The sequence below is a fragment of the Thermomyces dupontii genome (genome assembly GCF_041956625.1).
Source record: "Thermomyces dupontii strain NRRL 2155 unplaced genomic scaffold VTN31scaffold_2, whole genome shotgun sequence".
NCBI lineage: Eukaryota > Fungi > Ascomycota > Eurotiomycetes > Eurotiales > Trichocomaceae > Thermomyces > Thermomyces dupontii.
Genome location: NW_027192308.1, coordinates 2596254 through 2618554, shown reverse-complemented (window position 1 = coordinate 2618554; position 22301 = coordinate 2596254). Strand labels below are relative to the sequence as shown.

The 22301-nt window shown below is 51.5% G+C and overlaps 7 protein-coding genes across 7 annotated transcripts; 3 read left to right on the top strand and 4 right to left on the bottom strand.

Annotated features, from left to right (window-relative positions):
• Nucleotides 1-1860: 1860 nt before the first annotated feature.
• Nucleotides 1861-2337, bottom strand: VTN31DRAFT_3339 (uncharacterized protein; the record flags this gene model as incomplete). Its single annotated transcript, XM_069403607.1, has 3 exons — nt 1861-1987; nt 2049-2190; nt 2256-2337. 3 exons carry the CDS (start codon nt 2335-2337, stop codon nt 1861-1863), a joined length of 351 nt encoding a protein of 116 aa, XP_069262772.1.
• Nucleotides 2338-4794: 2457 nt separating this feature from the next.
• Nucleotides 4795-8296, top strand: VTN31DRAFT_3338 (uncharacterized protein; the record flags this gene model as incomplete). Its single annotated transcript, XM_069403606.1, has 6 exons — nt 4795-4959; nt 5031-5272; nt 5332-6371; nt 6432-6904; nt 6961-7149; nt 7205-8296. 6 exons carry the CDS (start codon nt 4795-4797, stop codon nt 8294-8296), a joined length of 3201 nt encoding a protein of 1066 aa, XP_069262771.1.
• Nucleotides 8297-8634: 338 nt separating this feature from the next.
• Nucleotides 8635-10013, bottom strand: VTN31DRAFT_3337 (uncharacterized protein; the record flags this gene model as incomplete). The annotated part of the gene is made up of 3 exons (XM_069403605.1): nt 8635-9440; nt 9505-9887; nt 9934-10013. 3 exons carry the CDS (start codon nt 10011-10013, stop codon nt 8635-8637), a joined length of 1269 nt encoding a protein of 422 aa, XP_069262770.1.
• A 1680-nt stretch (nt 10014-11693) lies between these two features.
• On the top strand, nt 11694-12580 carry VTN31DRAFT_3336 (uncharacterized protein; the record flags this gene model as incomplete). The annotated part of the gene is made up of 3 exons (XM_069403604.1): nt 11694-11856; nt 11916-12186; nt 12256-12580. 3 exons carry the CDS (start codon nt 11694-11696, stop codon nt 12578-12580), a joined length of 759 nt encoding a protein of 252 aa, XP_069262769.1.
• A 3123-nt stretch (nt 12581-15703) lies between these two features.
• VTN31DRAFT_3335 (uncharacterized protein) lies at nt 15704-16342 on the top strand (the record flags this gene model as incomplete). The annotated part of the gene is made up of 1 exon (XM_069403603.1): nt 15704-16342. The coding sequence occupies one exon, from the start codon at nt 15704-15706 to the stop codon at nt 16340-16342; it is 639 nt and encodes a 212-aa protein (XP_069262768.1).
• A 771-nt stretch (nt 16343-17113) lies between these two features.
• Nucleotides 17114-19489, bottom strand: VTN31DRAFT_3334 (uncharacterized protein; the record flags this gene model as incomplete). The annotated part of the gene is made up of 1 exon (XM_069403602.1): nt 17114-19489. The coding sequence occupies one exon, from the start codon at nt 19487-19489 to the stop codon at nt 17114-17116; it is 2376 nt and encodes a 791-aa protein (XP_069262767.1).
• A 667-nt stretch (nt 19490-20156) lies between these two features.
• On the bottom strand, nt 20157-21552 carry VTN31DRAFT_3333 (uncharacterized protein; the record flags this gene model as incomplete). Its single annotated transcript, XM_069403601.1, has 6 exons — nt 20157-20176; nt 20240-20459; nt 20520-20896; nt 21016-21079; nt 21127-21289; nt 21344-21552. 6 exons carry the CDS (start codon nt 21550-21552, stop codon nt 20157-20159), a joined length of 1053 nt encoding a protein of 350 aa, XP_069262766.1.
• Nucleotides 21553-22301: the final 749 nt, after the last annotated feature.

Sequence of the window (22301 nt, the reverse complement as noted above, 5' to 3'; positions counted from 1 at the left end):
CAACTTCCCGAACGGACAGGCAAGATAAATTACGAATTGTTTTTATTGTGCACCAGTCAATTAGTGCAAGCTCATCAAGTTTCTCTCGGAGGTTCTTTAAATCTCCCTTGCGTTGATCGAATTCTGTTTTTGCCTCCTTGTACTCCTCATAGCTCACCCAGCCATCTTCATCCAAAAGCTCCAATCGAAGACTTTCAAATTCATCATTGAACACCTTTGCCCACTCCTCCGCCGCTTCTCCGGGCTTTGGAAATCTCATCCTCGGTGAAGCTAATTGGATATTCCGCATCGATTTTCCGTTTCGCCGAGATCAGGTGCCATTTCTCGTATATTCGCATCAGAAGCACTTGCAGAGGCACTGGTCCTTCGATGGAGGTCTGGCCGACGATTTCATGTATAAGACGTTGTTGGGTCGTCCTCATTTCTCATGATGTCCATGGCCATGATGGGATCTGGATTGAACCTCTCGATGCAATCTCAAAACTTTGTTTGGAGCTCAATACGAGAATGCTGGCTTTTGGCTTCTGCTTGCTTTTCTGGAGACAATGTGTCGAAATGATCGGGAAGCCGTTGCTAAACTGCGTCCCATGGATATGGATCCGGGCAATCGAACAAGGATGGAAACCGGGCCTGCAAAAAAGCATACGCGGCCTGCCAATCAATTATGCCTGTGATTTTGGTTGGATCTGAATCATCGACAAATATATGTTACCTGTATGAAGGTCGTGGTGCCACAAGACGGCCGAAAGGATCTTCTCTCATGGCAAGATGTACGGAGGGACACGGAGATAACATTCGAGAAGTCGAGTTTGTTCCGTGTGAGATGCACTGGATTTAGCTGAAAGCATCGAGTTCATTCCAGATCCCCGTAACGCGGAGTTTTGAGAGCAAGCAATCTCACGCTTTGCGACAGCAGAAAGAGATTCCATTGCCGTTTTCCCTGAATAGAGCCCACATTAACGCATGTTTCCTAACTTATTGATCCAAACGAAGAGAACAGAGTCACTTACAGGGACCTCGCTTCGGATCAGTTTCTTTCAGTTCATCCACCCAGAAGGACCGCTTAGTTGTAGATCCGATATGTATATCTAAGGCAAAGGAAAATGAGTCAGATTATCGCGAGAACGCACACCCCAGTTCCTTCAAAAAAACCCCCATTCACTACTGAGAAAAGTAGATCTACCTACTGGCAGACTCCGGTGCATTTTCTTCCTTTTCATCATTAGCATTTGCTTCGGTTGAATTCTCGTCCGAACATTGTACGATTCATTGATACGGACCATCCCGAGGGAAATCTCACCCTGATGATCCCGTCCCTGTGAATCGGCTTCCAAAGACTGTTTCAGGAGGCTTCAGGTCTGTTTGTTTGCGATGGGGTCTCTCATCTATGTACAGGGTGGAGCACGGGGCCAAACCGAAACTGTCCATGAACGACCGTGGATCTTTGATCCTTCCCGAAATTTGAAATTTATATAAAAAAAAAAAAAAAAAAAAAAAAAAAAAAAAAAAAAAAACAACTCATCTTCCTGGCCCATATAAAGCTTTTAGAGATTGACTGGCTACGAAGGAGAGGTTACTGGTTGAGAATACATCCTTCCAATGCCCGCCTGCACGCACAAGCGACCTTATAGACGTTTTCTGGGATAATGTGTCGTCATTTCAGGGACAATTGAAGATGACTTTAGAGTTTGAGATGTAGTTCAGAGGAGTAACAACAGATTTAACACCATGCATTCACTTAAAGAGTTTGTTGGTCTCATGAGGGGAAATCTCAGTGAAATCCGCCGCATAGGTCATTCGCGTCCCAGCCACTTAGTAGATGAGCAAGCACTACCGCCCGAGTAGCTTATCCTAGCCCCTTCAACGTCTCGCGTTGTAGTTTACAGCTTGCACCGGAACCCCTTCATCACCTGGACGCCGCTCCTGTTTGATCCGCATCTTATCCTCGGGTCCGCCGCGTCCCTCGAACTGCTTCGCCTCGGTCACTCTGTTGAAGACGAGTTAGAACCTTCCTGGGATCTGGTATGTTGGCGCTGGGACCAACTAACCTGCCAAGGACATCATAGTCACCCCCTTCTTCCGGGGTAATTTTCATGCGGTCACTATTTCTGGGAACCGAGCCGGGCCCATATCGGACCTCGGCACCTGGAAAATCTCTCTCGACACGAGCGTTGACGCCGGACTCGGTTGCTGGAATCGTTTTGGTAAGCTTTTTATCATTTACTTATTCGAGCGTAGGAAACAAGACGACGTACCTGAAACGCTTTGCGGATCGGTGCCTTGCTTCTTTTGGTGAGTGTTGAGTTCTCGTTCAGCTTCATATGCGATGCCAGACATTTTGGTCTCGATGTTGAAATAGTAGGAGATGATATGGAAATTTAGGTTATGGAGAACTCTGGATTCAATCGATCTATATCAAAGTTCAAATTCCCGGGAACCGATCAAAGATTAGCGAGGTTGCATCATCCAGCATCATATCTATGTCATCCTCCACAACTGGAGAAGATCACTTCACAAAGGCTCTACTTCTTTCACGAAGATAGTATCGTTCCACGAGGAAAGTCTACTGCTGTTGACGAGCCCAGAAACCATAGAGGACGCGCTTCAAGTTCGGACAGAAGGGGTTCCAAATGAAGACCAACAGAAGCAAACTGGGTTGAGGTTTGACTATGACATCACCCTTTGCCCTAAAAATCTTCCTAATCAGGAAACTTCAATACGTAACCCAACATGGTTCTTTTTGAAGAGTACCGAAAAGCCGATGTATTGCGCAGCCTCATCAAGCTCAAGAGCTTTCTCCCCTCCGATGATTGTTCATTTTGAGCTATTCACTAGGCTAACTGTTCGAGCCAGGATCAGTTCCCGTAGCGGCGGTCCTTTCCAGCCGACAGCAGCCCGGATAGGTACCTTTCTGAACCACCGCGAAGCCACATTCCCACTCCACTTCACCCGGTTTGCGTGATCGATGATGGTACCCTGGCCGTTAGCAAGCTTCGGCGGCGTGACGAGAAGAGGGACCAACCTGACCAGCCGAGAGTGATAGCCTTTGGCAATGTTGCTGGGGGAATGAACCAGTTCCAATGTTGCTTGAGAGACGTCAAGCATGCTTTGCCGGTATATTTCCTCAGCACCATTTCCAATCTTGAGAGTTCAGAGCATAACTTGGATTTGAGACCCAGAACTCAACACCACGGGAATCGACCATGCCGAAAACATCACGGTCGCCAAAGACCTCGTAGCAGTACTTTGACTTGAAAGGGATGCCTGCAACCAGCGATTGTCCGAGCGTCGAGCTCGCTGTTGTGCTGCGCACAGCTATGCCCCGCACCAGGATTAGGTGCCGGGACCGTGCCGGTGGTGGCATCGTGGACGGCAATGTGGCCCGTCGCCTTCGAGAAGCGGTAGACAGATGGTCTCAGGTCAGACGCGCGCTGAGTATCTCGGGGTCGATGCCTGTTGGTCCACATGATCAGACGCTGAGATGGTCGATGGAGTGGTCATAGTCGAAATAAACCCGGCGTAGGCATCGATGTCGGTCCAGACGGAAATCAGTGACGGTCTTACAGCCGAAGGCTCGGAAGCGAGTCTGGCCCGTCTCGAAACTCTTCAGTCGACGACCGTTGAACGGACCATCCACTGGTAACTGCAGGTGAAAGATTTGAGAATTTCCTTCTCAAGAAGCTGGCCCGGCGTCAGCGTCGTCCACTTGGTCTGATGCACCTTTAGTGGGTGTGTCTTCCGAACGAACTCAAGTACTGTCAGCGTGTTCTCATGCACATCCAAGTGGCAGGGCACAACTAGCGTTCAGATGCCATGAATGGTTGAAGAATTATGCCCCGAAAGACCTTTTCCATGATTAAGAATCGAGAGTAGCTTATTCGGATAATCCATCATGAATGCCACTGCACGTTGAAGTCAGGCTCCATCAGTTTCAAATGCGTCAATCTCAATGATAGTATAACTAGTACAGTACTACTTACTCTCTTTCGATCTGAAGTTATCATATAGCGAACGGCCAGATGTGTACCGGAAATAGGACTCGTCTCCCCGGATTAGGTACTTTGCAACTGCTGCTTGAGACCACCTTACAGTAAGTACTTATTGCTTTGAACAGGGCGTGGCCTGACTCAGAAAATGCTGAGCATGTACATGCGAGGTAGTACTTCTAAGTACTAGTTTGCTTTTCCCAAGGGACCTGACAGAGTTGAGGATTATTCGAGCAACTTGAGGGCTAGGACCATGTCCCGCTTCGTCAAGCAACACGGTCTATCAGAGTCGACAGCTAGTCTTGGAAGTTTGGGCATAGCATTGGGCGCGAAAGCTCAAACTCGTGGTCGGCCTGCGGGTCAACGCGCTTCAACGCGTCACGCGGTTCATCGCGTGAAATAGGATCGGCAGTTAGTTATCCTCAAAAATGTCTAATTTGGAATAGCGTGGGCAGTGGTGCAGCAATTACAGAAAACGCTTACTGATTTTGGAATAGTGTACTCCGTACCCAATGAGGTAGTAGGGTCCAACCCTAGAACAGCATCATTCAGGAAAAATGTTGATCCTGGACCATCCGTTCATCCCAGTTGTAGAGGTTGCCATGCATCGAACGTCGTTGCACTTGTGCTCATCTTTTCTATAAAACGAAACTACTGTTCCGGACGTTCTCATAGTTTGTTCGTTCAGTTTTCGTCTTTCGCAACTCAATGAGTTCCTCGCCTTTCTCTTCGTAGCTTGGAACCTGGAGTGGTCCCCCACACCATTGCTTTGCAGCTTTTCCGGTCTGGCGCAGCTTAATCACTCGACATGGCCACTCCGGTTGAGCTTCCGAGCGAAGTTAACCCCCTAACTCGGCAGAATTTGTTGAGCGCCTTGCTGTCAGCGGCTAGTTCAACCCAACAGCAGGTACACGAAGGCACGAAACAGCTCCAGTATTGGGAAAAGAAGGAGGGGTTCTATCCTTTGCTTCAGGTTCGTCGATAAGTACTTCCCTAGCCCCCTGACTGATTCTTGAAAATTATGGCAAAACTCACAACTCATAGGATGTCTTCCTTGACCACTCGTTACCCTTGGAGATTCGGTACTTGTCGATCATCCAGATGAAGAACGGCATCGACAAATACTGGAGGAAGACTGCTCCACATGCGATCAAGAAGGAGGACAAGGAGGCAATAAAGAGACGAGCTTTGGAAGCTGGCATCATCGAGCCTGCCCCGCTGTTGGCTTTGCACAATGCCCTGACAATAGCGAAGGTCTTTCGGCATGAACTTACAAGCGGCGAGTGGTAAGTCAATTGCTTGCTAGTATGTTGGTTGGCCTCTCTGACATGGATTGGAATACTAGGCCCGATGCTCTTCCCTTCCTAATCTCCGCCCTCCGCGAGTCGACCCAGCCGGGAGCCAATCCTCTACAACTTCCCAGGACTCTCACCGTTCTGCTTCAGATCATCAAGGAACTATCGACGGCACGGATACAACGCATCAGACAAAATCTTCTGAACGCGAGTCCGGAGATACTCCAGGTACTGGGGAGCCTATACGTGGACAAGGTCAACAGCTGGGGCGCACTTGTGGAACAAGGCCATGCCGACGAGGCCACAGTGGTGGCGCTGTTGGAACAGAGCCTCACCTCGATCAAAGTGTTACGCCGATTATTGATTGCGGGATATGAACATCCCAATCGAGACGAAGAAGTTCGGCGTTTCTGGGAGCTTAGTCACATGCACGTTAGCAAGTTTTTCACCCTGGTCGATCCTGGAGCCAACAAATCTGCCCAGATCCAGAAATATGTTGGGAAACATCTTCTTCAGTTGTCTAAGCTGCACGTTGAGATGTGCAAAGTTCATCCAGCGGCGTTTGCACTGCTCCCAAATTCCATCCCATTGGTCCAGTCCTATTGGACCGTAGTTGTCAAACTCGGCGAGGTCTATGAAGGTGACGTTTCTGCTCGGGATAGTCATGAAGACAATGGGGACGAGGAGGACGAGAGCCGATTGATTGATCGCATAGGTTTGAAAGCGTTGCTGTTAGTACGGGCCTGTGCCAAGATGGCCTTCTATCCGGCCCACACGTTCAAATATCAGTATCCTCGAGACAAGGAGGAGAGAAAGGAATCGATAGAACTTGTCAAATCGCAGTTATTTACCCAAGAGTTTGTGGTCAACGTTATGGAGCTATTGGTCTCCAAGTTCCTCCGGTTACGCAGGGCCGACCTCCAGGAGTGGGAGCGAGAGCCGGAAGAGTGGGAAAAGAAAGAAGATCAGATCTCGGAGGCGTGGGAGTTTTCGATTCGATCCTGCTCCGAGAAACTGTTCCTAGATCTCATTACCCACTTCAAGTCATTGTTGATTCCTCAACTTCTCAACGTCTTTTATTCGTTTGCCAGTGAGTCTTGACTCTCGTCCTGCACATCTTAGGTATGGATTCTGACAACCATTTTGGCAGACCCGCAGAATCACGATATTTTGATGAAAGACTCCCTATACGCCGCGGTTGGGCTCGCCGCCCCAAGCCTAGAAGAGCACCTGGACTTCAACGCGTTTATCGAGTCGACACTTATCCCTGAGGTGCAAATTCAAGAGCAAGGCTACAAGATTCTCCGGAGACGGACAGCCATCATGCTGGGTCAGTGGCTGCCCATGAAGCCGGACACGCTCAACCGGGATTTCATATATCAGATTTTCCAGCATTTGCTGAACAAGGAGGATCCTCTCAACGACCTTGTCGTCCGCATCACCACGTGTAGACAGCTCAAGAATATCCTTGAGCCCTTTGAGTTTTCACCGGAGGGATTCTTGCCTTATGCGACGCCGATACTGCAGAACTTGATGGACCTGATTCGAGAGGTTGAGCTCTCCGAGACCAAAATGGGGCTTCTCGAAACAGTGCGGATTGCGGTGGAAAGATTGGAGGATCACGTATGAGCTACCCCGTTCCAGTCACACACATTGAACCTTTGCTCACTGTTCCCCAGATCTTGCCATTTTCTGATCAGATCATGGCCCTTTTGCCGCCGCTATGGGAGCAATCCGGCGAAGAGCACTTGCTGAAACAAGCAATCTTGACCATACTTTCATCATTGATGAATTCACTAAAGGGTGATTCCGTCAAGTATCACGGGCATATTCTGCCGTTGATTCGAAACGCCATCGAACCAGGTTCCGTAAGTAGCGGTCGATGGGTAGTGCGCAGCATAACTCTCGCTGACTCGAGGACAGGAAGCAATGGTTTACCTGCTGGAAGAGGCTCTGAATTTGTGGCACTCGATTGTGATGCAAACACCCGCTCCTGCTTCTCCGGATCTTCTGGCGCTCCTGCCGGGTCTCTTTCCGATCCTGGAGGACGCGACAGACAGTACACCATTGGCGTTTCAGATTGCGGAATCCTACGTGCTCCTCGCTCCGCAAGAGGTCCTCGCGGACAACATCCGGGTTCCCTTGCTGGTGTCGCTGGAGAAACTCCTTTCCTCCGGGCCGGGCTATCAACGCAGCGTCGTCGTCCCGAACTTGGCGGAGATGATCATCCGCGCTACAGCGACGGTGGACGGGGGCAGCGAGAACTCGTACCGCGTCGTCGCCAGCTCCCTGCTGGACAGTTCTCTCCTGCCGGCGCTCCTCGACGGGCTCTACAGCGCATACGAAGCCGGCCAAACGACGGGGCCGAACCGCAAAACGTCCCCCGTGTACGGGGTCCTGGAGACGGATTATTTCAGCGTACTGGCACGGCTCGCCATCGCCAGTCCCCGCGTGTTCTTGGACGCCATCGCCCGCGCTACGGGCACCTCCGTCGAGCAGACCCTCTCCTGGCTGCTGAAAGAGTGGTTCTTCCACTACGACAACATCGGGCTCGTGACGCAGAAAAAGCTCCACACCATGGCCCTCACGCAGCTGCTCACCATCAACCAAGCCACCCCCAACACCCCACCCCCCGCCTACCTTCTCAACCATCTCCAAGACTACCTCACCATCTGGACGGACATCATCACCGAGCTCGCCGAGGGCGTCAACGACCCGGACCAACCCAACACCACGGGCGACTACCTCGTTCACTGGAGCCGCCCAGACCCTACGGCCTCCGATCAGTACAAGTACATCGTGCCGGCCCCCACCGTCGAACCACCGCATAGTATCCGTCGCCGCGAGTGGGAGAATGCGGATATCATCCGTCAGGTCAACATCCGCGACTTTGTCAAGGAGCGGCTGCAGATGGTGATTGAGGCCTGCGGTGGACCGCAGCAGTTCCAAGAGGATTGGTTGGTGAATGTGGATCGGGAGGTGGTCAATGCATTTGGGGCGTTAGGCATACTTTAGATATTTCTTCCTTCTCTGCTCTGCGATAAAAGAGAAAAAAGAAATAAAAAAAAAAAAAAAGGTTAAGCTACGCACCTCTCAGTGACTGCAAAGTACGCAATGGCGATGCCCTTCTCATGTTCTTTCCCCTTCCTGATGAATGATGAAATGAATGCCTATATTCAATGAATGACATTCCACAATGGATTATCGCCGCCAATCTCGTCTGTCTGCACATATTATTACTGGCTTTGTGGAACACTGAAACGCTGGATCTGATTGTTATGCACGGATTAGCAACGCGCGGTACAATACTCGAGTAAAGCTAGCAAACAATGTCCTATGCCGCAAATACGTCCTCAACCGCATTGTCCAGGATACTTGCGAGATGTCACCGGGTTGGGAAACACATCTGCCGCCAACTGCCGCTTCATGTCCCACTCCGGGGACCCCTCCGTCGTCCAGGTCCAGAAAATCCAGCCAGCGCCTGTCTCGTAGGCGTCCAACTGTGCCTCGATGAAGCGTCGAATGTTGTCTCGCGTGTCGTCCGGCAGCGAGGACACTTCGGCTTGGCTGTATCCGTCACAGCTCCCAATGTACGAGCTGCCCGGATAGGTACCGTCGTAGCGCGCGCCGGAACCACGACCGTTGAGGTACTTGGTACAATCCGTCATCGCTCCTGTCCACTCCCCGACAATGGTCCACTTGTCCATGGAGGCGAGCTTCTCATGGGCAAACTGACACACGTTTTGAACGTGCTCGTCGGTGTTTTTGACAATCAGACTGTCGACGAAAATCTCATAGTGGTGATTGTCCATCATGACCTTCCAGAATCCAGTGCCAGGAGACATGAATCCGTTCCAAAATGTGATATCTTGGAAGCCATCATGCAATGCGAGAGTGACATCCTCGCTGACCGCGCGAAGTCGACCGTAGGAATCGTAGTAGAATTGCTGCAGAGCTTGCAGGTTGACCCCTGCGTCGCCCAAGACCGTCATGGGCTCGTTCAAGGGCTGAATTGATGTGACCACGTCCGTATCGCTCGCGTATCGCTTTACGAGCACGTCAATTGCGTCCAAAGTTCGGTTGATGTTATGTTCGTGCCGGCTCCAGTCGATACTACCTCGCCGGCCACTGTTATCAAATCCATTTTGAGACCCAGGTGCTACAAAAAAAGAGACGCCAGTTAGCGTCACCGACAGCGACCACAGTTGGGAGGCCACTCTTACCCCCATGAAGATCCACCATCACGTTGAGTTGTGCATCTCGTGCCCAACCAATGGCCTTGTCCAGGTATTCCAACTGGCCCTGCACGTAGGGCTCGCTGTCATCCGGAACAACGGCCCAATGACCGACTGGAATCCGCACGTGATTCAGTCCTGCGGCTTTGATCTGATGAAAGTCGTCGGCCGTGATGAACGAGTTCCAGTGAGTTGCAAGACGATTCTTGGCTTCCTCCTTGCCCAAAATCTCGCTGAGTGTCCATTCATCAACCGCAGCCTCACCAGCGTTTTCAAAAACGGACGGGGTGATCCACGGCTCCAGCAGCAGCCAACCACCGAGATTGACACCGCGGAGTTTTTCACCGCCAAAGTCAAAGGATCGCTGCCGTCTACCAACAGTCAGCATTGCACATTTGCTGGGTCATGTGGACTAACAGCGGGGACGAGGCTTGCGCCAGCGATAGGCAACTGGCCAGAGCCAGAGAAAGAGCCGTCTGAAATTTGGAAAGCAACATCCCGAAAGCGATGAAGGAATTCCTTGAGTTCAGAAAGAATCCTGGCGCAGCAAGGGCTCAGCTCCGAGTATAAGTAATGGAGTGATAGCAATGCAGATCCTGATGCAACCGGCCGGATGCAGCTGTGATCCGGGCAGAATAATCGATTCGCATCAAGAAGTAGTAGTATACTGCATCTTCTTCTGATGATTCTACGTTGATGCTGAACACGGCTCTCTTTGGCCGCGAACAGAGGAAACAAAAAAAAAAAGATTACAACAACCCGGAAGGCACGACTCATCAAGCCGTTCGGGAAGGTCCCTGATTGCTGAATTCGGAATGTTTGGAGAGCTTCAGGAACGGTAAGTCGGGGCCTCGCCACTACCTATTGGTGCTGATCCTGGAATGTAACTTACGAAGGAAGGATTCCGACTCTGTGGAATGTCCGATATCTCCCTTTCCTCCAGGGTTAGAATTCAATATTTGACACCTTGGCAGGCAGCCTTGATGTTGCGGAATCCTATGCAGGGAACCATAGATCCGGCCTTGCCGAGAGTACTAACTCGGGGTTTCCTGCAGCTACTACTCGGCTCATTCATAGCAGTGGTATAGTTCCTCATCTGCATGCATCAGGCCATTCAGCGAGATGAGGCCAGGGACACTGAGACCTACGGAGCACAGACAGATTCGATAGGATTCGGACAGCCAAAGTCGGAATTTCTCGTAAGAACCATTGCACGTAGCTGATGGATGCGTCCAATGTCCTTATGGGGCAAAATATCAATACTCCTCCATGGGTGGGTGTTATTCCTCCAGAAGCAAACTAGCTCTTCAAGCTGTATCGAACCATTCTCTCCTTAGTATCTTGCATAAATTACTTGCTACCATGTATCTCAATCTTCGAAAGGTGATACAAGAATCGCTTTTCACCGATAACGGACACACAAAGTAACGTGAGACGAGATCTTGGACCACCTGTCAGAACCGAACTACCTCCGAAAACAACATTCATCTGATATACCGAGATTGATAGAATTGGAGGTACCCGCAGAGAGATCATACTGGATGCGATGGCGGAGATCACATGAGGTGAAGTAACGGCCATCGAAGAATTGGCACGTGGACGGCAATGCCGGTCTACGAAAAAAAAAAAAAAGGAATAGGTAGTGACCGTTTTGCTAATTTGGAGATATACCACAAAGAGTCCTGTAGCAGGGACCAGTTCTGAAAGCACCAACTGGAATAATAAGAAAAACAGTAGGGTTAGGTTTAAGGTTAAGATAGCCTCCGTTTATCAGATCGGATCTCAGCCAACATACCTACGGAGTAACTCGTACGGTAGGTAACGGAGATCCTGTCATTTGACGTCCTCGGCGCCGTCATATCGCCGATTCCCGAAGCAAATCACACCACCAGAAGAACACGAGCAGAAAAGCGTTATGCGGAGCAAAAATGTCTCCAATAACGTCCCCGCAAGCAATCTTGATGGTCACGATCTGCTGGATCCGATCCATATCCTAAGATGACAGCTCCACCACAGTAAACAAAGCCGACTGCCGGAAGACAAATCGATCGAAATGCCTAGGCAGAAATGTGCTCATATATAGATAAGAGTAGATCGCTCAGTTCCTTTCTGGAAACCGAGTGCATCACTAGCCTTTGAATACAATTTTGTGTCTTACCATTGAAAGTGCTCATACAATGGAGGCGGAATCTGCGGCTTCGAATCCTCAAGCACCGACGACCCCTGCGCCAACCAAAGCCGCCTGGAGCCGTCCGATCCAGCACATCGAACGGAAAGATCTGTACACCAATTTCGAAGCCCGAATACGATATCTGCACTCTTTTCTGGATTTCAACTCCGGTGCGTATAACCTTTACCCTTGCCCCATAGGTATGCGCCGGTATCCTGACGCCAGGTAGATGATATTGAAGCCCTGGTCAGCGGTGCCAAATACATCAAAGCCCTCATCCCCGCCGTAGTCAACATCGTCTACCGCAAGCTCCTGCAGTACGACATCACGGCCCGCGCATTCCAAGCGCGAAGTACGAGTTACGATGGTCCTCTCGACGAATACCCCGACGAGAACAGTCCGCAGATCAAGCATCGCAAAATGTTCCTCCGAGGCTATCTCAACAAACTGTGCTCAGACCCCAGTAAGATGGAATTCTGGGAGTATCTTGACAAAGTGGGGTGAGTAAATCTTCTCCGCTCCAGCAGTGTGGCCTTACACGGATCTAATCAAGTATCACCGAATCTCAGAATGATGCATACCGGCAAAGGACGAGAGAAACCCCTGCACGTCGAGTATATCCACATCGGCATGGTCCTCTCTATCATCCAGGATACCATGACAGAAGCGATCCTGTCACACCCGCGGTTACACCTGCCACGTAAAATCGCTCTAGTCAAGGCAATAGGCAAGGTGCTGTGGATCCAGAATGATCTCTTTGCCAAATGGTACACGAGAGATGGAGACGAGTTCGCGGACGAGAAGGACACAAGGCCCATTGAGCAGGAGGGCTATATTCATGGGAAGAAGATTGTTAGCGACGAGGATATGTCGGATGTGGCAGGACAGAGCTGACCGTACCTGTCGAGTACTACTCATTTTAGACAGCTAGCTGGCTATGGCCGATCAATGGCTTTTGGCGAGCGTCTATGCTCACTGCATTATTAGTTAGGAGCATCTGGTGAATTCATTGCATCATCGTCTTCCAGAACATTGCAAACACTGTCCAGCATTAGCATTACCGCTGACGAAGAAGTTCAGCGGACAGTAATGTGGTCTCCAGACCCGCAGGATTCTTCTTGCCCTGCCTGCGACAGCCGGCAGTCTCTCAAGACCCCAGGTTAAGCGATTGTTCCAAGACAGCAAGGCAGACACATGTATTGGGAGCACAATACGCATCATGGCTGCGGGAGCAGACGCGTGCAGCATTCAAAACACCAGCGCACTTTGAGAAAATGCCAGTCGCGACCTGTTCAGAACTCGTCTGGGAGATGTCATGGACAAAGTTGTCAAAGCTCTTCAGTCTGCCCCAGACGATGACAGCAGGATGCACATTCAGGGACCAGATAGTAAGGCTGCCTCCAGTCTGCCGGTCGATATTCTGTTCCATGACCACAACCATACGACTCGAAGCAGCAGGTTCTGAGAAACAAAGCAATCATGACCCTGCTCAGCAATGGGACACGCTTTTCCTATCCCGGTATATCATTGGCATTCTCCTTTTGTCCGATCATGATTGTGGTTGCATGGCAGTGCATCACGCGGATTACTTGCTCATGGTCCTGAAGGCCAAGACGAGGTTATGAATTGACGGAGAGCGATGTGCAAGAGCTCATGTCTTCGAGAGCAGTGGCCAAGAAATAGGCCATCATTGCCTTGAATCAAGGGGCGACGACCATGCATTGACTCCTGGAAGTTCATACTGAGGGACGATTTGGTTCGGGGTCAGACTGCTTTCTTACGCAGGCGTTCGTGGGGGCAAGTGCGGCGTCCTTCAAGAATCGCAACACCACAGCAAGGACTCCAAGGAAAGATTTCCAGGTGATGTGGCGTCGAGACCGTCGGGCAACCTGTGCAATCCCACTAGTTAGTTCTCAGTTACATGAAGGGTCATGGAGGTCTGAATCATTGAAGCGCGCCAGTGATATGCTGCGTTCTCAGCCGCATTTCGCAGCGGAGGGGTTGAGTGTTCGAGACAACCAACCTCGAGTCCTAGCTTGATGAAAATCGGCGAAGGGTCCGCTCATCTATTATTATCCTCTCCTTCCTTGTCAGCCTGTTGTTGTGGAGAGGACCCTTGACCTTAGTCACATCTCAGGCTTCAATTGCTGGGTGGACATGAGGTTTAGCCGATATTCCACGAACTATGCGGCTTTAGTACGTTGATGGATGCCTACGCAATGGCTGTTAGTTCTGAAATGAGACCAACGCATTAACTCCGTACATATTCTCATGTAGAAAGCTGGCGTGGTAGCATGAATACTAGTAGGACGTTTGCAAACATGATCGATAGACGAGAATGGTTTACATGACTCATGACGGGGACATGTACGAGCAAGTATGTCATACTGTCGTGTGCTATATGAAGATACGATAGGTATTGGTCTAGATTGATTCGAGCAGTGTTGCAATCTCCTCGACACGGGATATCTGCTCCCACGACAAGCTTATCTCACCGCCGCGATTGCGATCAAAGCAGTCTTGATCGGGCCGAAGTCCCGATCTCCTTTCAGCATGACAGCCTTCCGCTGACCATGAGAGTTGCAGTAGCGAGTGGCGTTTGAATCTGTGGATGAAAACACCTTGTGGAATAAGTATTGGGCTGAAGACGCTAGGTACTCCGTACAGTACTATGTATCTCTCAATGATCAAATCAAGGGGCGAACTAAAGAGCAAAGACCAATCAAAGCCGCAGCGCCTTCAAGTTCTTCAACCATCCCTAGACAACTTAACTGACCAGGCAGCCAACGCGCCCCGGCTATTTCCCAATCGGGACGTTGTCTTCGACGCAGCGCCATCCCGATTTGAGCATTCGCATTCGCGTTCTCTCAAGAGATGTTGTTGTTGGTCTTTGACTTTGAGATGCGGGAGGAATTTTATCGACGATAATTCCCGTCTAGCCCGGACAGCAAGATCGGGCGATAGGCTCTCGATGATTGGAAGCGATGAGCTGGAAGGAACCAAATCACAACCATCCCCCTGCTCCGTACTCGTACCGTACTCGTACTCCATCCAGCTGATAGGCAGACGCTATCTCGGCCGACTCCGTGGGGTATTTATCATACCGTACGCCATAGGTTAGGTACGGGATTTACGGGTAACTTACATACGGAGTACTCGGGTTGGTTGCGCTGGACAAAGGAGATTTCGCCGAGTTCCCTGAGTTGGTTGAGAAAATCTCCGCAGTTGGCCAGAGCGGGAAATTGCGATGGAGCGGGTGAGCCAATCATCTTTGGTGCCGGCTGCAGTCCGCTATGCTTGGCACTTGGCAGGTACCAAGACTGCACTAGGAGACAAACGCCCCAATCACCAATGAGCCCACGTGCTGAAGAGCGAACATCCGCACCGAGAGGTCAGTTTGCATTTTGCAATATGTAATAATTCTAACTCTGGTTGGAAATCCGCTCTCTCTCGTATTAACTAATAATCTAGTTAACTCCTCCATGGACTTGTCGGTTCTCGTATTACCAGCCGCTTTTCAAGAGGAATTGAATTCAGTCATGAACCATTTCGACTTGATTGGCGACGAGTTATACGGAGAACTCAGTAAGTACTCGTAATTCGTCCGCCAGTTGGTCTTAGGACGACACACTCCCCGTCCGAAGTAACCTTAACCACGATTATTCAATACAGAGTACAACCTTCTGCCCCTCTGCTGTAACTCTCTTAGCCGACTTGACCAGCCTAGCGGGACAAGCTCAGCTCGTTTCAGCAAAATGACGACTCCTCCACAACCGATTGTGCCAAGGGGCTCTAGTCGAGAGGGCCCGAGAGAGTCAGCCGAAGGGAGGGGGCTCCTCGATGTTAAATTGTCGCTGCGCCCTGGCTGCCAGTTCTCTCCTTCTTCTTCCTCCTCCACCATTCATTCTGTGTGTGTTTGTGCTCCTCTCGCCTGTCGCGGAGTCCAACTTCCAGTCGCTCGTTCCAAGTTACCCTCAAGTTAACCAGTCGCTCTTTCATTAATATTCTCACCACACCATGAGGCACTTCTTCACTGCGATCGCCACTCTGGTGGCCCTTGCTTCGGCCGAGTTTCTGCAGCCCGACTACAGCAAGGCGCCCGAGGGCAACGCCATCTTCACCCCCGGCCTGAACGAGATTGTGCCCCAGGGCGAGCCCTACAAGATCACCTGGGATGCCAACACCCCGGGCCCCATCACCCTTCAACTCCTGCGCGGGCCGAGCGAGAACGTCGTGCCCATCGCCGTCATCGCCGAGCACCTGCCCAACACAGGCTCGTTCTTGTGGGAGCCGGCCGGCTACGAGCCCGACGTCACCCACTACGGCATTCTGCTCATCGACGAGTCCACCCTGGGCTACCAGTACTCGACTCAGTTCGGTCTGGGCGAGGACCCGAACGCGCCCCCAGCCGATTCCTCCTCGAGTGCGGACCCTACCATCACCACCTCCTCCGTCGCTCCTCCGCTGGTTACCGCCACCTCGACTGCTGCTCCCACCGAGACGGGGATCTGGGGCACCGGCGCTCCCGTCCCGCCGGTCCCGACCCAGCCCGGCCAGCCTGAGGAGCCCTTCTTCCCCGGCGCCGGTGCTCGCAACCTCATCAACTTTGGCGGCGCCGTTGTCGCCGCCGGTGCGGCCGCCGTGCTGGCCCTGTAAACGGGCCATTCGGTTTCTTCCTACCATGTCTCTTTTATTCTTTTTGTCCCCTCTTTCTTCCGATGAGGGACTTGATTGTCTCTCCTCGCCTTCATCTTCGATTCTTTCTCCCACCTGTTTTTCCTCCACACCCTTTTTTCCGTTCCTATTCAGTCGATCTGACCTGTGATGCCTTGCGATATGGATCACGATGATGATGAGTATTCATGTACCCATTATCATGAGGATCGAATGGATATGGCTCCTTATTTTTCCTTTTTTTTCTTGACCCTTTACGTGTCAGATGGCATGGGAAATGTTGTTGGGAGATAATCTCTTTCCCTGTTATGATCATTGTAACTTGCTATGTACAATTGCTTTGAGGTTGAGGATGGGTGGTAGTGCATGGTGTGTGTGAATATAGAGCGTCTGATATGATTCTTCCACTCCGATCGTAGGCCTCGTAGTCGATCAGTCGGAAATACTCCGTAGACGGAATCGAACGGACTCGAGTGAGCTCCCAAAGAAAAAAAGAGATGGATTGTTAGGTTGAGACTCGGTCCAGTTTCTTGCAGAGGTAAAGGACAATGTCAAGGGGTATTGATTATGCCATGAGGCATCAGCTATGGCGACAATCGCATAGAAAATTACATATGTACATCGTAGCACAAGCCCAACCTATGATCATCACAGCCAGTAATAGTAATTACTAAGTAACCCATCCCATACCCTTGGAAGGAGAACAACGAGCGACAAAAAAGCAAATCATTAGACCCGATACCAGAAAAAAACTCAAAACGAATGATGTCCCGTCACTGGCGCCAATGGCGTCCACGAAAGACCCGACGGCGGCCCATGTGGCTCATCATCTACCTGATCCGGCTCGAGACGATGTGGTTCGAGGAGAGACTCCGGCCCGTACCGGATGGCTAACCCGACGGCGACGATCAGCGCAATCGAAAACTTGGCCCATTGCGAGACATGCTCTCCTAATGATCGATCGGCCTTTGGGCGAGCAACGGCAAGCTGTCGACACCAGGGAGCGTGGCTGCACCTGCATGATACTGTACCCTGCCGTGCACCGCCGGCGGCAATGGTGGTGTTGGTCGTTGTGTGCGTCGCCGGCCTGTCCTCTTCTTCCGATGCTGAGGATGGACAAGAATCATGCCTCGAGGCACGCCCATGCCGTTCGGTCGACCTCCGGGTGATCCCCCGCATCAGGTCATCACGTTGCTGCGACCCCAACACCAGGCCCAGAACCCACCAAGAGATTTTCCAGAGCCGTCTTGTACTCCTGCTCCAGACGCTGGCCACGATGCAATGTGCGATCGTGCCGAAGCGAGTGCACCATTCTCGATAGGTCTCTGTCAATACTTGGCCCCATTGGGATATCCTCCGTTGGTCAATATCGGAGATTGACGACCGTCGACGATGGTGACGGCGTGTGCGAACAGAGCTCGGAGTCCCTAAACTGCGCGAAAATTCGGATGCCCCGGATGGAGAAGATAGTCGCCTTCGACCGTGCTCAATGCCATTGACAGAGGAGGATTCTTCTAGAGACGTTCCATATTCACCATCGTTACCCTCAAACATAGCCTCGTCAAAGGTCTGACGGTACTCGATTCGCCCTTCCAATGCCGCCAAGGTTGCTTCTTGCGCGAGGCAGACGCTGTAGCGGTTATTGCCTCCCGACTCAGACGAGGCGTCATCGGAACTACATCCCGAATCAAAGTCCATCTCTGACTGCGTTGCAGACTGTGGGCCAGGCTGGATCGACGCTGTTGTGTTGGGAAGGATCAGCGGCTTCAGCGTGCAGCTCCCAGAGGGAAACCGTCGCATGTTTCGCTGCCGCCCCGCGGCTCGACCCTGTAGCTCTGGCGAGAAAGGAAGCGGCAGACTGAATTGCGTTGACGTTGTCGATACATGCGAAAAGGTTGATGATCGTTGTGACCGGCTCGCACACGTGGAAGACACCGTACAATCGTCAGCATCGTCTCGCTCGCCGGCGTCGGACTGAGATGCGTTGCGCTTGTTCTCTCCGTGTTCCTGTGCGGCGTCGGACGATGGGACAGGGGCTCCTAGCGGTTGATACGACGGGTCCAATCTTGGAGGCAGTGTCGGCACCACTGACCGAGGACGCGAAAGCTTAGGGCCCGGGCTTCTGGTCGGTGACGTGGCATCCCGAATCGGACTCCTAGGGGGATCAACCCGGACTGGCGACTGGGCAAGAAGTTCCGTCAACACGTCAATGCGCCGTTCGAGACTGCGGTTGGTCGATCTCAGCGCTTCAGCATTGCGCAACTTTTGTGCCTGGAGGTCTCTTTCGCATTCAAGCTCTTTGATACGGCAAAGATCAGCCTCATGCTGCCCTTCCAGGAAGACAATCCGTGACCGTAATCGGTTCTCGATCTCCGTCCTCGCCTTCACTTCCTCCTGGACACGGGCCTCGAATTTGCTTTCCCATTCCGCGATTTCTTGCTGTAAAACCTTGACTTCGGCGGCCAGAGATCTGAGTTTCGAGGACCGAGGCTTGGTCGACGGGGACTGCATTAGACTCAGGTCGCTCTGCGCGGCGGCCAACTGTGACTCGAGATGTTCAATGTATCGAGTGGTCTCGTAGTCTACTTTGGAGCTACGAGCATCCCGCTTGTTTACCTGAATCTCCGACTGCTGGGACAACGGAGACGACTGATTCGAATCGTGGATGGGCGATTGAGACGATGCCCAGGGGGGAAAGATGGACGATCGACCGGAATACGGCGGGGTGTGCGGACGATAGTCGTCGGGCTCGAAAGCAGGAGGATTCCAGTGATCATGCGACGATGTGATCGATACGGACGAACGACGCGAGGAGTTGCGTATCTCTCGGAGAATGCTGGATCTTCGCCGTGTTGATTCAATCAACCCTGGGCTCTGCGGAGACGACGCCAGGTGATTCTCCTTGTCAAGGACACCATCCGAGTCATCGGACGACGAGCCCCACGATGCAATCCGATCCGTGATTTTGTGAGCCGAGAGATTCGGACCGCGAAAGCGCGCGTTTCGAAGTCGAAGTCGCTGGGTTTGGGAGCTGATCGGGTTCGGCCTGAGAGGAGGGGACGAAGGAGTGCGGGAATGATGAAAGGGCGGCCTAGACCAGGGAGACGTATCATGGCCGTCAGATCCCATCGTTCCCGAATCCACACAGGTCCAGTTATTTTTCTTAAAATGCGGAGCAGACGAAAAGAATCCAGGGTCGATGAGCCGAGGAATGTGACTGAACCGAGAGTGCCCGAATTACTGGCGGGAATAGGTACTCGATAAATTCAGTTTGCGGCATTCGATGTGCGAGCAACACAAGGACCGCAATCTATGGCTCGAGAGAAAGCCAGAGTTCTCGATACTAATTCAATTGCCAGCCATTTTTCATCGATTGTTGCTTGTTCTCTTCATTCCATCATGTCATGTGATTGATGCTCTGGTTTGTTTGCGTGCTTCCCGAAGCGGCTCAACCGTTGAAGTCGAACGGGCCAATCAGAATGGATGACCCCTGGCATGCAGTTAACTTCCACCGTGGATGGATGACATAATCACATCCCCAGATCCAAATCCAAATCAATGGCGCCACCGTTCGGCTAGAGTCAATCCCGAACATTGTACGGGGTGCTCTGTACTTTCTCGCACATCAAGGCCCCGGCGATACGAGCAAGTTGGCATCTTTCTTGGAACTGAGTACTTACCTACCCCGTTCCATCTCAAACCTCCACACGGATCCCAGTACTCCGTACATCCGAGATTGAATTGCCATTACTACGATTAGCATGCGCTAACATTATCGCTGGATTGACTACACAGCCTAGCTCGGAAGCGACGAGTCTATCCTCAACCACCTGTGGACCATGAGAACATCCCCTCACACATAAACATAGCAAAAAGGACCTTTCACAGTGCTCATGATCTCGCGCATGGCGATAGGCTCGCCCCAGGCATAGCCCAAGTCGATCAGGGTGTCGAGGGTAGTGTTTTCGGAAGGTGGTCTGTTCAAGAATGTATTGGTGCCAGAAATCGCCGTCTCACGGTTCTCCGGATCCTGATTCTGCCAAATCCACCACACCCGGTCAATCATGGCATGGTGAAGGTAGAAGGCCGGGTCACCGGGCTAGACCAAGAAGTCACGGCCAGGGTCTCCCCCTATGGCGTAATGAGCACCTCCGTGAACCCCAATGGATCCACTGCCGGGCACGCCCTGCATCTCCATTTGAAAGTTCCAGATATGGTCATTCTGCGAGATGAGGTGAGTCACCGAAGAGTAATTGGCGAACATCCGGATGAGTTCTGTCGTCAAGTCACGCTTAAAGCACCGAGGGTTGTACTCCAGAGGCTGCTTTTTGGACTCGAACTTACCGCCAGGTAGAGACAAGTTCCCAGGTCCGAGGTTGACAGTGTAGTTCTTGAAGGGACCGCTGGTCACACAGCCACCACCGCTGCCGGCAGGCAAGACGATCGGTGGGTAGCCTTCCAGGTAAAGGACAATGTCTTCCTTCTTTGCAATGTACTCGCCATTGCCGGACAAAAAGGTGTCACTACCGTCGAAAACTGGGTCCTTGGTCAAGTCATCGTATGAGTCGGGTCAGTTCCAGTAACTGGAATCGTGAGCAAAAGAAACTTTCAGCCCTGAATGAGGACTCCTTACGGAAGGTCGCCAGTAAAGCCACATTCCTCTCGAAGCGTCTGTTCAAAGGCCCAAATGTACCAACGGTGCCAACCGAGAAACGTGCCCTAAATGACGGTTAGTCGAAAAAGAGAGAGGAATAGAGAATCCATACCGTGAAGTGAACGAATTGCGTCACGTTGATATGCGTTGCGATGAAGTCATCAAAACGAGATCGAACGCCAGGCGCCAATTGGGGCGGAGTGAGGCCAGGCTTGCTTTGGACACACAGAACGGCGTTGATGTATTCTTTCCTCTCTTCAGCCGAGAGTGTTTTCCTTGGCCGTGTGAGCTAGGATCGGAAATGATCGCAGTTCTTCGGCACCGCTTACCAGTCTCGACGGAATCGCAGAGTGTCCCCAGTGCATGTCTTTGTGCCGGAAACGTTGGGGTGCTGCACTTTGCTCAGCGACGCCAAGGTTGTCGCGAGAGCTTGCTTGGACAAGTCCTCGAGCTGAGCCTTGGGAGCCAGCGAGTCCTTGGCCAGGACGACCAAGCCAAGGGCGTAGACGGAAGCCAATAGAGTGATGAAGATCTTCATGTCTCCGGCGGAGCTGAGAACGATTGACAGCCGGGGTTTCTTTCAGAGCAAAGAAGCCGCTCTCGATGTTTTTTTTTTTTTCCGATCTCGTCTGCTTCTACAACATGCAGGCTAGGTACTTATTCGGACAATAATGCAATAATGCATTCATGGGATTGAAAGAGAAAGGATAAAGAAGACAAAGCATTGATGAAGTCAATTTATGCTTGCTGTGACCTGTCTACCTCGTGGGCAGCCCATAGCCTTTTATCAACAACTCGCCCTTGATCATACTTCGGGTTCTTCATCTTTGGACCTCTAGCTTCTCAGGAGGAAAGCACTGATGGATCCAGAACTCCCTCTCAAACAAAGCCAGGATGGACCCCATCACTTGCCAAGCAATCGCAGTTCGTCCATCGTCTGCAGTATGATTCGTGAAGCTTGACACCCTCGGTCCACCTCTGGAGCTTACCGAGGGATCAACGCGAACTGCTCGGGATAGTCCGCTCACTGAATTCACTTCGTTGATGGTCAGCTGTCCCTTTTCGGCTTATTCCAGAATCTACTACTGTTCAGCAATAGTTGTAGGACAGAGTCGTACGCAGAGAGAATTTGCTGGGCATTGGACAAAGAAATCATGCCTCTAAACTGTGGGGTTGCATTCACTATGACAGTTCATACTAAGCGGAAAATGCCATCACGAGGGGCTTTGGGCTGTTGACTGTTGGCAGTGTGTTCCAAATATTGTCGAGTCTTGCACTTCACCAGAG